The 15466-nt window shown below is 41.0% G+C and overlaps 1 protein-coding gene across 3 annotated transcripts in view; it reads right to left on the bottom strand.

Annotated features, from left to right (window-relative positions):
- The window catches only part of grip1 (glutamate receptor interacting protein 1), a 344038-nt gene that overhangs the window by 19632 nt on the left and 308940 nt on the right, over window positions 1-15466 (bottom strand). For all 3 annotated transcript variants that reach the window (XM_072267520.1, XM_072267518.1, XM_072267519.1), the window contains 4 exons: window positions 10512-10657; window positions 5074-5218; window positions 3277-3416; window positions 813-998 (listed from right to left, as the gene is read on the bottom strand). In XM_072267520.1, the coding sequence (XP_072123621.1) occupies window positions 813-998; window positions 3277-3416; window positions 5074-5218; window positions 10512-10657 (617 nt within the window). The remainder of the gene's footprint in view (window positions 1-812; window positions 999-3276; window positions 3417-5073; window positions 5219-10511; window positions 10658-15466) is intronic.

Genomic DNA, 15466 nt, shown 5'->3' on the forward strand with positions numbered 1-15466 from the left:
TTTAAGGTGGAGGTGGACAGGTTCTTGATTGGTCAGGGCGTGAAAGGTTTTGAGGAGAAGGCAGGAGAATGGGGTTGAGAGGGAAATGGATCACCCATGATGATCAGTGGGTCAAATGCCCCAATTCTGCTCCTATCTCTTATTGTCTTATGATAATAATGGGGCTTTCCTCTTTGGAGTGAAAGAGGAAGAGAGGAAACGTGAGAGGTGTACAAAATGATAAGAGGCATAGATCAAGCGGACAGCCAGAGACTTAGATGAAGGGCTAAACCTATTCTAATTACTTTGGCTAAGAGCTTCATGACCTTGCCCCAACTTTTTACACAATGTATGGTACCTCGTTATTCTGACACATTTTCTATTTAGTGCAAGAACCATCTACTTTCATTCCTGCAAAAATCATACCAACTGTTACCAAGATCAGTTGCCAAGACTCTCTGTCAGTTTCTGTATGAAAACAGAGATGAAACGAGACATACTCCACCTGTCCTGACAAGTTTTATTCCAAGTCAGCAAAATAGAGATCAACCCACCAAGTCTATACCAAGCATCAACTATCCATTTACAAAATCATCAATTCTTTTAAATTACCGTAATGAAGCAGCAATGCCACAGTCCTGAAGATACAGAAACATTCAGATAGTCATTCTAATCTTAAAAGTTGATTTGAGATGATTGAAATACAAAAAAAATGATTTATTGAATTGCACTCTTCCACACTTATAGTTACTTAGAATTATTCCTGTAAAGATGCTGACGTTAAAAATGGCTAAGAAACAACATGGTAGATGCAGAATAAACATATTCCTTACCTTGACTTCCATAGCTGGTGTCTATGCCTGACCCATCCCACGATTCCACTGCACTGTCCACACTGGGTATCGTAGCTGAGTACATCTCACATAGCTTGGTTGGCTTTTGTGCGGTGGGAATTTCATCTTCTGCATCGCTCAATTCACTCAGTCGGCCTGAGACCAATGATTTTTTAGGACTGGACTCTGTGCAAAAAGACCACCAAACATTTTATCTGCAAATCAGGCAACCAAGGTTGTTAAAAATTCAAGTCTGTATTCTCTATAGTGTCAAACTAATTCAGCTGTGATGTGCGTGTGCAGCTTTTTAACCCTCATATCCACGTTTGGATCCAGCAGTGTATTGTGGGGTTGAAGCTTCCAGCTTTGCTTTCAATTGTGAGCCTATCATTCATATAACTGGATCACAGCACAAAACATCCCATGGGCAGAAACCTCATACAGGACAGCTGTCAAAATCCACAGTAATTATGAACAACTTTGATGTACATGAGATAATGATTCATATTGGAATTGAAACGGAAATTGCAAATGCTGAACATGTAAGTCAAAACAGAAAACGTTGGAAGCCGTCGGCAGTTCAGGCAGCGTCTCTGAGGAGAGAAGCAGAGTTGACATTTTGGGCCATAGACCCTTCCGAATTGGAAAAGTGAAATAATAAATGTGTTTTTAGTTATAAAGACCAGAAGGTGGAGAGAACAGAGGGAACACGTGGGACAGGATGCAGACGTAAGTTGTCCAGGTGACAATTACTTTAAAATGTTGGAACCGTGGGAATCATGAGGGTGCTCTGGTTTCCTTCTACATCCTGAAGACATGAAGACTGGCAGTCTAACCAGCCACTGTACATTGTACCTAATGTGTCTGTGAGTGCTAGACTCTGGAAGGAATCGATGGGAATGTGGGAGAACACAAGGGAATTAATGTAAATAGATTCTCCATAGCTCACACAATTAGCTGAAGGGCTCATTTCTGTGCTCTTTTTGACTCAAACACACAAGAAAAGGCACAGACACATCCATGGAAAGAGAGGAGTGTTACTTGAACCTGTGGTTGTAACATCCCCAGATGAAAGGTGAAGTAATGCCCGTTGAGCTTATGTTGAGCAATGTTGGAGCGATATAGGAGGCAGACGCCTGAGAGGTCAGACTGAGCGTGGGACAGAGAACTAAAGTTACATGAGACCAGAAACTCAAGAGTCATGCTTGCAGACTGATCAAGTTGTCTATTCAAAGCTCAAGCAACAGCCCCTCATGTCTGAGAGATTTAAAGTTAACAACTTGTTTCTCACCACTCAATTTAAAGGCTGTACCTTTCACTTCCAGTTTGTTTCATTTTTCTCTTTTGTCTTCAATTGTTGTTCTCTAAAGTGATTACATTAAGGCATCTGTTAGTCTTGCGAGGCCATGGATCTGCGTCTGGAAAGTCTTTACTCTCCAGGGCGCAGGCCTGGGCAAGTTTGTATGAAAGACCAGCAGTTGCCCATGCTGCAAGTCTCCCCTCTCCACGACACCAATGTTGTCCAAGGGAAGAGCGCATTAGGACCCATACAGCTTGGCACCAGTGTCGTTATATTTAGGATATAAAGTGATTATATACTACTGATGCAGCTATAAAGAAGGCAGGACAGTGGCTATACTTCATTTGGAGTTAGAGGTAATTTGGTATGTCACCAAATCTCTACAGATGTACCATGGAGAGCATTCTGACTGCCTGCATCACCGTCTGGTATGGTGGTGGGGGGGTGGTGGTCTACAGCACAGGATTGAAATAAGTTGCAGGAAGTTGCAAACTTAGGCAGCTCCATCATGGGCACTAGCCTCCGTAGTATCCAGACATCTTCAAAGAGCAATGCCCCAAAAGGCAGCATCCATCATTAGGGACCCTCATCACCCAGGTCACACCTTGTTCTCATAGCTGCCATCAGGAATGAGGTACAGAAGCCTGAAGGCACATACACAATGATTCAGGAACAGCTTCTTCCCCTCTGCCATCCGATTCCGGAATGGACATTGAACCCACGACACTACCTCGCTACTTTTTAAATTTTTTATTTTTGCTCACTACTTATTTAATTTATCTCTCTCTGTCTCCAGAGACACCCTGTAATTCACAGTTTTTTTTCTCCATTATTATGTATTGCAAAGTACAGCTGCTACGAAGACAACAAATTTCATGACGTATGCTGGTGATATTAAACCTGATCCTCATTCTGATACTTGACAAGCTCAGTCCAAATGCTATCTCAGACTATCTCTCTCTTTCCCCTTCCACCAAGCAAACTCCCACCATCCCCCCCCCACTGATCCTGCGTCCTTACATGGTTCTCTGTTTTTGTTAATGATCCATGTAACTGCAGTTGATAATAAAAGCTCCATATTATTAAACTTCCTGATCTAAAGCAGCAGTTTCAATGTCAAGTCATTAAAGAAGAAAGCACAAATGCAGCAGTTTAAGTGCTTACTATCAAGCTGTTTTTTAATCTTCAGCGTGACGGTTTCCCCTGCCATCTGTAGGAGATGAATGGCCTCACTTAAAGGTTTACCCTTCAGGCTCCTGCTGTTTATAGCCAGGATTCTGTCTCCAATATGAATGGCACCAGTCCTGTAATACAAGGCAGAAACGTCAATGTTTAAGATTAAAAACAGTACAGAGCTGTTGGACCATATGTCACAGACAGAGTTCTAAACTTTGCAAATGCATACAGTACTTTATAATCACACAATAAGGATGTTTCCTCATGCCATATTACATTAAATTATCAGTGCCAGAATGGCAATGAAATTACAAAGAACAGAGAACAGTACAGCACAGGAACAGGCCATTTGGCCCACAAAGTTGTGCTGAACCAGCCAAAAAACAAATCAAAGTCACCCAAACACTAATCTCTTCTACCTACACAACATTGATTTCCCTCCATCTTCCTTGCATCCATGTGCCTATCTCAGCGTCTCTTAAAAGCCTCGAATGTATACCAGGCATCCATAACTCTGAGTAAAAACTTACCCCTCACATCCCCCTTAAATCTAACCCCCTCTCTCCTTCAATGCATGCCCTCTGATATTAGACATTTCGACCCTGGGAAAACATACTCTCTGTCCACTCTATCTATGCCTCTCAATCTTGAAAACCTCTGTCAGATCTCCCCTCAGCCTCCAGCGCTTCACAGAAAACAACCCAAGTTTATTTAGCCTCTCGTGATAGCATGTGCCCTCTAAACCAAGTTATACGCCAATAAATATCTTGCCAAAAGATTACATTCCACTTAATAAATTTAAGTCCTTACTGTGGACTGAGAAGGATAACTTTTGAATGAAGGGTGGTTCATTTCATATCTCATTTGGATTCCTTCTCAACAAATTGTCTAGCCTTATTATTCAGAAATGATCAGGATTCACTTTAATGACTGTGCTATTTGCATCACTGTCAAAATCTGCAAACACTCCGATTAATGAAAATGCACATCTCCCATCTATTAAACAAGGTCCTTCCTTCATGTTAAATAATCAGTAGAAACTTATCATCAGCAGTGTGTTGTAAACATCAAGGTAACTGTAAGGTTGGCAGCATTCACACATCCATGCACTTTACATATCTTAATGAGTCATAACATGAAAGTTAGCAATTGTTATATGTAAATGAATCAGGGCACGGAACACTACTAAAGCTGTTCTAATTTAGATGCTGTTGCTCAGCAGCCCACCTCATCTCCTGGTGTTACCTGTACAACTCAGTTGCCAAGTGACTTATTTCCAGATTTCTTCCATTGTTAAGCAGTAACTAATCGCTGGAAGCTGTTTGGAAAAACAGTCAAGGATGACAAAACCTCATTTTAGTTCTCATCCCAGGAAATCCTCAAAGGAATGTGCTGTGCATTTAATATTACAATAATATTTGAGTAACCTTGTAAATATGATGCCGAATAAGCATTCTTGTTCGTTTAATTAATTAACTACATTAAATTAATTCAAAGAAACTCATGGGAGTCCAAAAATACAGGTGTATTTCAAGATTTACTTTAAGTGAGGTGTGCACATATCACGTGGTAGTGTGGCGATGTAAGTAGTTGATGTATTTTTACATATAACCCACAATGAATTATTTAAACAAATAAGAATGCTTAATCAACCAATATATATACAGATTACTCAAATATTATTGAAAAATTAAATACACAGAACAATACTTTCCTGGTTTGGATGAGGTAAAAGACCTGAGGAATGGAGAACTACTTGGAAGATGACTAGATTCTGCACCTCACCTTTCAGCCAATCCACCTTTGGTTAGACTTGAGATGACTATTGGATCAAAGGGTTCTTCAGTGCCAGATATGGTAATTCCTAATGGACCACCATAACGTTTTAGCTCCACAGTGTAAATGATTGCCCCAGAACTCTCTTGTTCATCTAGAAATTTGAAGGAAAAGAAGTTATTGGAACAGTAAATGAATCATCATTGAAAGAAAGTAATTTGCCACCATGTTTTCTGAACGAAGAACAAAAGAACTCTGGAATCTAGCTAGCAGATGCCAATTCCCTAATCTTTAAAAAAAGTTTCACATCATAAAAAGTCTGGTACTATAGTTATTAATGTGTAACTTAGCTGAACAACTCAGGGTTAAGATGGGCAATTGCATAGAGTTGCTTCCTCATGACTGAGATGGACTAAATCATAAGCAGGCACAACATGATTTTAGATTTAGTTTTTTTTGCATGGGGAGGGGGATTTGGGGGTCTCTGGCCTTATTGCTTTTTTGTGTAGAGGAGGGAAGTTGGGGGGGGGGTCAATGTTCTTGCTGTGCTTTATGTTAGTTTTTTTGTGTGGGGGGTGCTTAGGGGCTGATGTTCTTGTTGTGTTTTTGTGTGGGGGGAGTTGATGATGTGTTGGCATTCTTTTTTGTGCGGGGGACGGTGGGTTTGCTGCATCTCTTTGAATTGACTTCCGTGGTTTTGTTTGTTTCGTGGCTATCTGGAGAAGAATAATCTCAGATTTGTATAATGCATACATACTTTAATAATAAATGAACCTTTGAACCTTTTTGAACTTTGAAATTTCTCCCTTGCTGCATTTCCTCTCCCAATAAACACCACAGAAATAATCAACCATCACAACTATCAATAATAAAGTTATTTTCTGAAGCAAGTCTCATTATCTGAACTAAAGACAGAATTAACACAGAAAAAATATGAAACAAAGGAAGAAAATGTTGGAAATCTGAAGAAAGAATGGAAAATATTAGAAATAGTACGTTGGACAGCATCCATGGACAAAAAAAACAGAGAACATTTCAGGCCTTTTCATCAGAGCCTGCAGTTCGTTCCTTTCAGATACTTAGCTATTTCCCTTTCAATGCCACCAATGAATCATTGTCAAGTTACTGAGGTACTGGGTGACTGATGTGGCACGGTATTGTAGCAGTTAGCGTAACGTTAGTCCAATGCTAGTGACCCGGGTTCATTTCCCACTGCAATCTGTAAGGAGTTTGTATGTTCTCTCCATGGCTGTGTGGGTTTGCTCTGGGTGTCCTGGTTTCCTCCAATATTTCAAAGATGTACAGATTAGATTAATTGGCACGTGGGCGTATTAGGGCGGCACGGACTCGTTAGGCCGGGAGGGTCTGATACCATAAATAAAAAAAAATAAAACCACTCCCCTTTCGCTCAGAATCCCACAACTCCCGTCCCCAGCAACCATAACTTGCTGCTCCACCCATCAGGCCTGCTGTTCAGGATGTGAGGAAGTGGGGATGGTCTGGACTGGGATGGGCCTCAGGTCTGTTTACGTGGCTCCCAATCCCTCCTAAAGGCAGAACAAAACTCTCTCCATTTTAACAATTCAGCAAAGGAATAAAAAACTTCTTTTAAATCAAGTAAATGAACAGAACCTACTTCCATACCAAATTCCTAACACACTTAAAAATTCCCGACAGGTGGAATTCATAATTATGGTAAAATTGCAGACAGTATTTCAGCTCATTGTAATGCATTCTGAAGGAATAATCATAGTCATCAATTATCTTTAAGTTATTGAAAAACATACTATGAAGTGATTGTGACACATAATTATGCAGCATTGACAACAAATTACAGGCTGCTTCTTCGACGGCATATTGATGAATGAGTAAGCGTCCCGGTCCGTTCCTCGGCCTACCCAGTGAAGATGACTCCGAAGGGACCTCCTCTGGTGCACGTTCGTAAAAATAAAACGTCAAAAAACAACAAAGCAAATTGTACATTTTATGTTCTGCTAAATGAGATTTACAATGATCTTCTAGCTGTTGTGCTTTGAATAAGCAAATTACTTAATGCAGGATACTTCCTCAAGTGAATCCTTTTAACCATTAAGTACAGCATTTCTGCAGCAAATCAATAGGTGCATCAAGAATGCAGTAAAATTTACTCAGAACGACGTGGAGAAAGTACTGTGTAGTCAATTTATGCTCTTTAGGCGCAGATCCTTTCCTTTTTTGAGATAAACCCCCAATAATGTAACCATCATTAATGTAATATATGCCTCCCCTCATCAGTTTTCATTGACAGTTCAATGGTTCGTTTAATATCAGAGAATGAATACAGTATACAACCTGAAATCCATCCTCTTCACTGACATCCACGAAACAAAAAAGCCCCTAGAATGAATGATAGAAATATCGAAGCCTCGAAGACCCCCTCCCTTCACACAAAGATTATCTGAGCAAGTTCCCCAGTTACTGATTTTTTTTTTAGTTTTACTTCACACTTCTGGACATTTTAGTATTTTACTAGTTTGCTTGGGTCAGTTTTATACATCTTGAAAAATCTTACTGGATCAGTTAAAAGTATGCCCCCCCCCAAAGAAATCAACAATAAGGCCACCGTTCTTAACCTTCCTTCATCTAGGTACCTAAAACAACTCTGCTGTTCAGTTGAATGTATCTATGGTACGTAATTTCACTTTTATTCCTTTTTTTGTTAATTGGTCTTTGTAAATTCCTATGATTAGGCAAGGGTTAAATCGGTTGGCAGCGTGGCTTGGTGGGTCAGAACAGCCTGTTCTGTGCTGTATCTCTAAATTAATAAAATAATATATTTCCAGGGCCTAATGGGATCAATCCCAGTTTATTGAGAGGCAAGAGGAGATTGATGGGTTCTTGACAGAGATCCGTGTATCCTCTAGTCGCAGGCAAGGTCCCAGGCAGGAAAATAGCTAGCATTGTTCCCAAGAAAAGCAAGAAGGTCAAACTAGGATTACATAGGCCTGTGAGCCTTACATTGGTGGTCAGGAATTATTGGAGAAGATGCTTAGGGATAGGATTTATTCACTATCTAGAAAAGTATGGCTGCATTTGGAATAGTTAGCATGACTTTGTGTAGGGAAGGTCATATTGATTAACTTTTTTTTTGAGGAATTAGTGAAGATGACTGATGAGAGTAGGACAGTAGATGTTACCTACATGGACCATGGAGCACTGGGCAAGGTCCCTCATGGTAGGCTAATCGTGACTAAGATATATGGGATCCATTGAGACCTGGCAAAATGGGTTCAAAATTGCCTTGGCTGTAGGAGAGAGAGGGAAATGATGGAAGGACTGGTGTTCTGAAAGGGTATAGATGGAAGTGATTTGGACAAAAATATTGGTGGGCCAATTAGTAAATTTGCAGACAACAGAATAATTAGCAGAGTTGTGGATAGTGAGGAAGGTTGTCAAATGAACACAGCCCGCTATACATGAATACGACATATGTCAGAAAAATGGCAGATGGAGTTTAATCTGGATGAGTGTGAGGCGTTGCACTTTGGGAGGTCGAATTTCATGGGAAGGTACACATTAAATGGTAGGACTCTCGGGAGCATTGATATGGAGAGGAATGTTGGGGTGTAAGTCCTTAGCTCCCTGAAAGTGGTACCACAAGTAAAGATAGGGTGGCATGGTTGGTATATTGAGTATATTACTTGTAAGTCACATTTTAACCGTATAAAACTTTGGTTAGAGTATTGTGTTCAGTTCTGGTCACCACATTAAAGGAAGGACGTGGAAGATTTGGGAAGTGTGCAAAATAGGTTCAGCAGGCTGTTGCCTGGATTTGACAGTATTAACTGTACAGAGTTTGGACATAATTGGACTGTTTTCTCTGCAGCATAGGAGTTTGAGAGGTAACTTGATAGAAGTACTTAAAATTGAGAAGCAGAAATTGAGTGAGATGGTCCAAGTCTTTTTCCCAAGGTGGAAATGTCAAATACTAGAGGCTTAAAGTGAGAGAAATAAATTTAAAGGAGATATGCAAAGCTTTATGTTTACAAGGAGAGTGGCAAGCGCCTGAAATGTGCTGCCAGGGTGGCGAAGGAAATAGAGATGATAGAAATGATTAGCAGGCACATGATGTACTCGCTTTACACTTATGACTGCATTGCTAAGCACAGCTCCAGTGCCATATTGAAGTTTGCTGGCGACAACACTGTCGCTGGCCAAATCACAGGTGGTGATGAATCAGCATACAGGAGGAGACTTGAAAATCTAGCTGAGTGTTGTCATAACAACAACCTCTCACTCAATGCCAGCAAGATCAAGGAGCTGATTGTTGACCAGGGGGAGGAAACCAGAGGTCTATGAGCCAGTCTTTATCAGAGGATCAGAAGTGGAGAGGGTCAGCAACTTTAAATAGCTGGGTGTTATTATTTCAGACGGCCTGTTCTGGGCCCAGCACGCAAGTGCAATTACAAAGAAAGCACGGCAGCACCTCTACTTCCTTAGTGGAGATTTGGCATGACTTCTTGAACCTTGACAAACGTCTATAGATGTGTAGTGGAGAGTATATTGACTGGCTGCATCAGAGCCTGGTATGGAAACACCAATGCCCTTGAATGGAAAATCGTACAAAATATAGCGGACACAGCCCAGTCTGTCACAGGTAAAGCTCTCCCCACCACTGAGCACATCTACACAGAGTGTTGTCACAGAAAGCTGCATCCATTATCAGGGACCCCCACCACCCAGGACATGCTCTCTTCTCACTGTTGCCATCAGGAAGGTGGTACAGGAGCCTCAGGACTCACACCGCTAGGTTCAGTAACAGTTACTACCCCTCAACCATCAGGCTCTGAAACCAAACAGGATAACTTCACTTGCCCCATCACTGGAATGTTCCCACAACATACGGATTCACTTACAAGGACTTTTCATCTCATGTTCTTGACACTTATTGCTTATTTATTTATTATTATTATTTCTTCTTTTTGTATTTGCACAATTTGTTGACTTCTGCGGTCTGGTTGAACACGCTAGTTGGGCACTCTTTCAATGATTCTGATATGGTTATTATTCTATGGATTTATTGAGTATGCCTGCAAGAAATTGAATCTCAGTGTTATATATGGTGACATACATGTACTTAAATAATAACATTTGCCTGGAACTTTGTTTAGATAGACTGCACAGCACGTGTAGGCAGATGGGGTGACCATGGGGTTAAACTGGTACAGGTACCATGATAGGCCAAAGGGCCTGAGCCAGTGCTGTACTAGTCATTGTCGTACTTTATTGATCCCGGGGGAAATTGGTGTTCGTTACAGTTGCACCATAAATAATACATAGTAATAGAACCATAAATAGTTAATAGAACCATAATGTAGAACATGTACTGTTCTACATTCTAAATCTTAGGAGTGGAATTCAACTGCAATGTTTGTCCAATTAAGATGTGTCCGTCAGCGCCTTCCTACCTGAATTGTCTTCATCTTTGCGTATCTTGAGCTTCACAAGTTCCTCGCACTGATGAAGGATTTGGATTGCATCTTCCACGGAGCAGTTATCCAAGCGGACGCTGTCAATGGCGAGAAGTTTGTCCCCCAGTTCTAAAGTTCCCGTCCTGTTCGAAATGCAAACCATAGTTACAGAGGAACCTTTCAACACGCTGTTAAGCTTTCAGTTTAACTTTGTGTTGGGTGGGCAAAGGCTGGAAATCTAAAAAAGAAATAATTCTGGAAATACTCAGGAGGTCAGGCAGTAACCATTGAGAAACTTAGGTGAATGAACTTTCATTAAGACTGGGAAAAGCTACAGATCGGCATGGGAAGAGAACAAATGCTCAGCTGCATGTTTGCAGAAGAAAATTCCAGAAACAAACATTTTGCTGTTTTGGCCAAAAGCGTAATTCCAAAATATCACTTACTTCTCCCTCCATACTCGCTGCCTGGTATACACAACACCTTCAGCATTTTCTGATCTTATTTTGAATTTTCAGCATCTATACTTTGCTATGATAAGACAAGGAGATCGGAGAGATTAAGTGATGAAAATTGCCGGTGGTATCTGTCCAGCTCTCAGAAACTTCAGGGTGTCAACTAATGAAGCAAAAGCCTAGCAGCTTTCTACAAACGTTTGTAGTTTATTTTTAATTTGCATGTCAGTCTGTGTGTGTAATTTTTCATTGATTCTATTGTATTTCATTGTTCTACTGTGAATGTCTGCATGAAAATGAGTCTCACGTATATGGTTACATGTACGTGCTTTGATAATAAATTTACTTTGAACTACCAAGCTCAGTGGTGAGTTCAGTTTCAGAGCATTCAATCATTCTAGCATTTTCCCTGCAGTTCATTTCAGTTTTCTCCATGTCCACAAAAAAGCAGACCCCTAGCTGTTAGAGATGAGCAAAATTTGGCTCATGACACAACCCAGGTGTATCATTCAACTGAACTCTGGTCAGAAATTCTCAGGTTCCATAAGTAGGTACGAACATTAATTTAATTACTGATCTGGTATCTACTCATGGCAGCCAAGGAATGTAATTTCAGTTAATTAAATTAATTTAGTGTGAGCATTGAAGTATTCATTGTCATTAAAACCCATCTGGTTTACTCTTTCAATGAAAGAAATGAGAGATTCTGCAAATGCTGGAAATCCAGAGCAACACACACACACACACACACACACACACACAAAGCTGGAGGAACTCAGCAGGTCAGGCAGCATCTATGGAGAGGAATAAACAGTTGATGTTTTGGGCTGAGACCCATCATCGGGACTGGGAACGAAAGAAATCTGGTTACTCCATTTCCATCTTCAAGATCCATTCTCTAAAAACACTCAGTTCCACAGCAATTTGGGGTGCAAATAGCATTTAGCCAGCAACATGTACAAATGTATATCCTCTGTAAGAATTAAAAAATGCACAGGCTTCTGCCTAATTACTGATCTTAGCAGAAGGCACCATGTGGGGTGCTACAAGCTGAGGTGAAACAAGAACCAAATATTCAGCTCCTTTCACATTTTTAAATTTCACCTGGCAAATGTTCCTATACAAACAATAGAGAAAAACAGGCTAGGTCCTGTAATCATATATCCCACCAACATTGGCTGCTAAAGAGCTACTAGGTATTACGGACTCCTTCCTCTCCAGTCATTTATCTTTTCTATCCACCTGGCTTCACCCATCAACTTCTAGCTACCCTCCCCCCCCCCATCTTTTTATTCTGGCATCCTCCCCTTCCTTTCTAGGCCTTATTCATTTTCGTAGATGCTGCCTGACCTGCTGAGTTCCTCCAGCATTTTGTGTGTGTTATAATGGACCCCTCCTTGATGAAAAATCATTGGACAAAACTGCCTGGAGAAACTGGGAGAAAGCCCTTAAAACAAAATGTAAGGTATTTAAGACCACGTGTGGGCCAAGAATTAAAACAGGACTTCAGGCACCTGTATGAGGGTTACGGTTGGCTAGAGATAAGGAACTATTAGATTTGAATATTGTGCTTTTGATTTGATTAGCCGCATAAAAGGTTAGGGTACAAGAGCAGACGGAGGTTGGGACTGCATATTGGCACGGATAGAATGTTGGCTAACGAAGAGAAAAAAAGTTGGAATAAGCTGGTATTTTTGGATCAGCAATCTGTAATTGGTGTAAGCCCACAAGGATCAGTACTGAGTCATTAATTACAATCACCATTAATGATCAGGATGAATGCAGTGAATATAATGTGGCTAAATTTGCTGATGGTTCAAAGATAAATTGGTACGTAATTTGCATGGAGGATATTTGATGAATGACATTGAGAGGGTGGACTGAAGACAACAGTCACTTGCAGATAGGTTGGGCAAGTAAGCAATCGTTGTGTCTGTACCTTTAGGCTTCTGTACCTCCTTCCTGATGGTAACAAAGAGAAGAGGGTCCCCTTGGTGATGGGGGTCCTGAACAGCGGACGCCGTTTTTCTGAGGCACTGCTCCTTTAAGATGGCCTGGATACTACGGAGGCTAGTGCTTACGATGGAGCTGACTAATTTTACACCTCTCTGCAGTTTACTTCGATCCTGTGCAATAGCACCCCCTCCCCATACCAGATAGCCTTGCCACCAAGTCAGCAGACATAATATTATGCAGGAAAATGTTATCTACTTTGGAAGATAGACAAAAAAAAACTCATATTTTTGAATGGAGTAACACCATAAAATGTTGCAGTGCAAAGATATCAGGAAGTCCTGGCACATGGAAGTCAAGGAGTTGTCGTACAGGTACAGCAGGTAATTAATGGAATGCTGGCATTTGTTACAAGTATTGACTATAATGTTAAGTGAGTTTTGATACAAGGCATGGGTGAGAACATATCTGAAGCAGTCTATACAGTTCTGGGTTCCATATTTAAGGAAGTGTATATTTTCATCGGAAAGAATTCACTAGGTTGTCTCCTGGGATGAAGGGATTAAGCATGCTGGTCCCAATCCTTTTGGAGTTTAGAAGAACAAGAGCTGATTTTATCAATACACGAGAGCTCCAAGTTAGCTATTAAGACATACAGTACATGGTTCAGTATATTCAAGGTGGAGATTGACAGAGTATTAATCCACAAAGGACACAGGGAGAGAACGGAAAGTTGAGACTATGATTGGATTAGACATGATCATAATGAATAGTGAATCGGCCTAAAGGTATGAGCTGATCTTCTGCTCATGTCCTTCTTTCTCACATCAGTCTTTGTGGGATGCCAGTTGGCACTATATGCCCATCTTCCATCACCTGTGATCCATTGCTCATCCTCTCACTTCACATGTTCCTTCACTTATTCTATTATGTTACCTTATTTCAGCATTTTCGGGAATTAAAACTACTATATTATTGAAAACACAAAATACTCTGCAGATGCTGGGGTCAAAGCAACACTCACAACACGCTGGAGGAACTCAGCAGGTCGGGCAGCATCCGTGGAAATGATCAGTCAACGTTTCGGGCCAGAACCCTTTGTCAGGACTGAAGAGGGAAGGGGCAGAGGTAGCCACCCACTTCAACTCTGCTTCCCATTCCCATTCGGATATGTCCATACATGGCCTCCTCTACTGCCATGATGAGGCTAAACCCAGGTTGGAGAAGCAACACCTCATAGGCTAAATTCAGGTTGGAGGAGCAACACCTCATATACCGTCTAGGTAGTCTCCAGCCCCTTGGTATGAACATGGAATTCTCCAACTTCCGGTAATTCCCTCCCCCTCCCTTCCCCTAACCCTATGTCACTCTGCCCCCTCCCCCAGCTGCCGATCACCTCCCTCATGGTTCCACCTCCTTCTACTACCCATTGTGTTTTCCCCTATTCCTTCTTCACCTTTCCTGCCTATCACCTCCCTGCTTCCCCTCCCCCACCCCTTTATCTTTCCCCTTACTGGTTTCTCACCTGGAACCTACCAGCCTTCTCCTTCCCACCCTCCCCCCACCTTCTTTATAGGGCCTCTGCCCTTCCCTCTTCAGTTCTGACGAAGGATTCCGGCCTGAAACGTTGACTGATCGTTTCCACGGATGCTGCCCGACCTGCTGAGTTCCTCCAGCATGTTGTGAGTGTTACTATATTATTGAAGTGTGAGCTTGTAACCTAGAAGCAAAGAGGTAACACTTTGTGGGGCGGTGGTTTGAGGGGCCAGGTTTGGAGGAGGAGCTGATAGATGACAGTTATTAATACATCTATAACAATTTAAAATTTGATGGCTCATGGAAATATTAGTGAATCTGCAGTCATGAATATTATTGAGTAATCAGATTGATTATATCGATCTTTAAGAGGACATTGGGAAGATATGAATGTTAAACTTGGAGAATGGTGACATAAACATAGGGTAGATTTTAATGGCTGCAACATTAGATGTAACATAAAAGAACAACAGAAGAAATTAATTAACTTTTTTCGAAGGACAGGATTGTAAAACATGATCCTAAAATATTGTTAAAATCCTCAAATCTCATTAAATAAAAAATGAAAATGCTTTAAGTCCCCGTCAGTTCATAGGAAGGTATTAATCTAATGATAAAAGCTGGTTTTTATATAACTGAGATCTTGTAATCTAGAGGCAAAGATATAACAATTTGTGAAGCGGTGAATAGAGGGGGCAGACTTGAAGGAGGAACTGACGGATGACGATTATTAATACAACTATAGTATTTTAAAATTTGATCATGGAAGTTTTAGTGAAAGTGCAGTTGTGAAAATTGTTGAGTATCGTTGACGATAGAACACAAACGAATCTTCATAGAGGGATCAGAAGTGGAGTGAGTGAGCAATTTGAAGTTCCTGGGTGTCAATATCTCTGGGGACTTAACCTGGATGCAACATACTGATGCAGCTATAAAGAAGGCAAGACAGCGGCTACATTCCACTTGGAGTTTCGGAAGATTCAGTTTGTCAACTAAAACACTTGTAGA

Source organism: Mobula birostris, chromosome 9 (genome assembly GCF_030028105.1).
Source record: "Mobula birostris isolate sMobBir1 chromosome 9, sMobBir1.hap1, whole genome shotgun sequence".
Classification (NCBI taxonomy): domain Eukaryota; kingdom Metazoa; phylum Chordata; class Chondrichthyes; order Myliobatiformes; family Myliobatidae; genus Mobula; species Mobula birostris.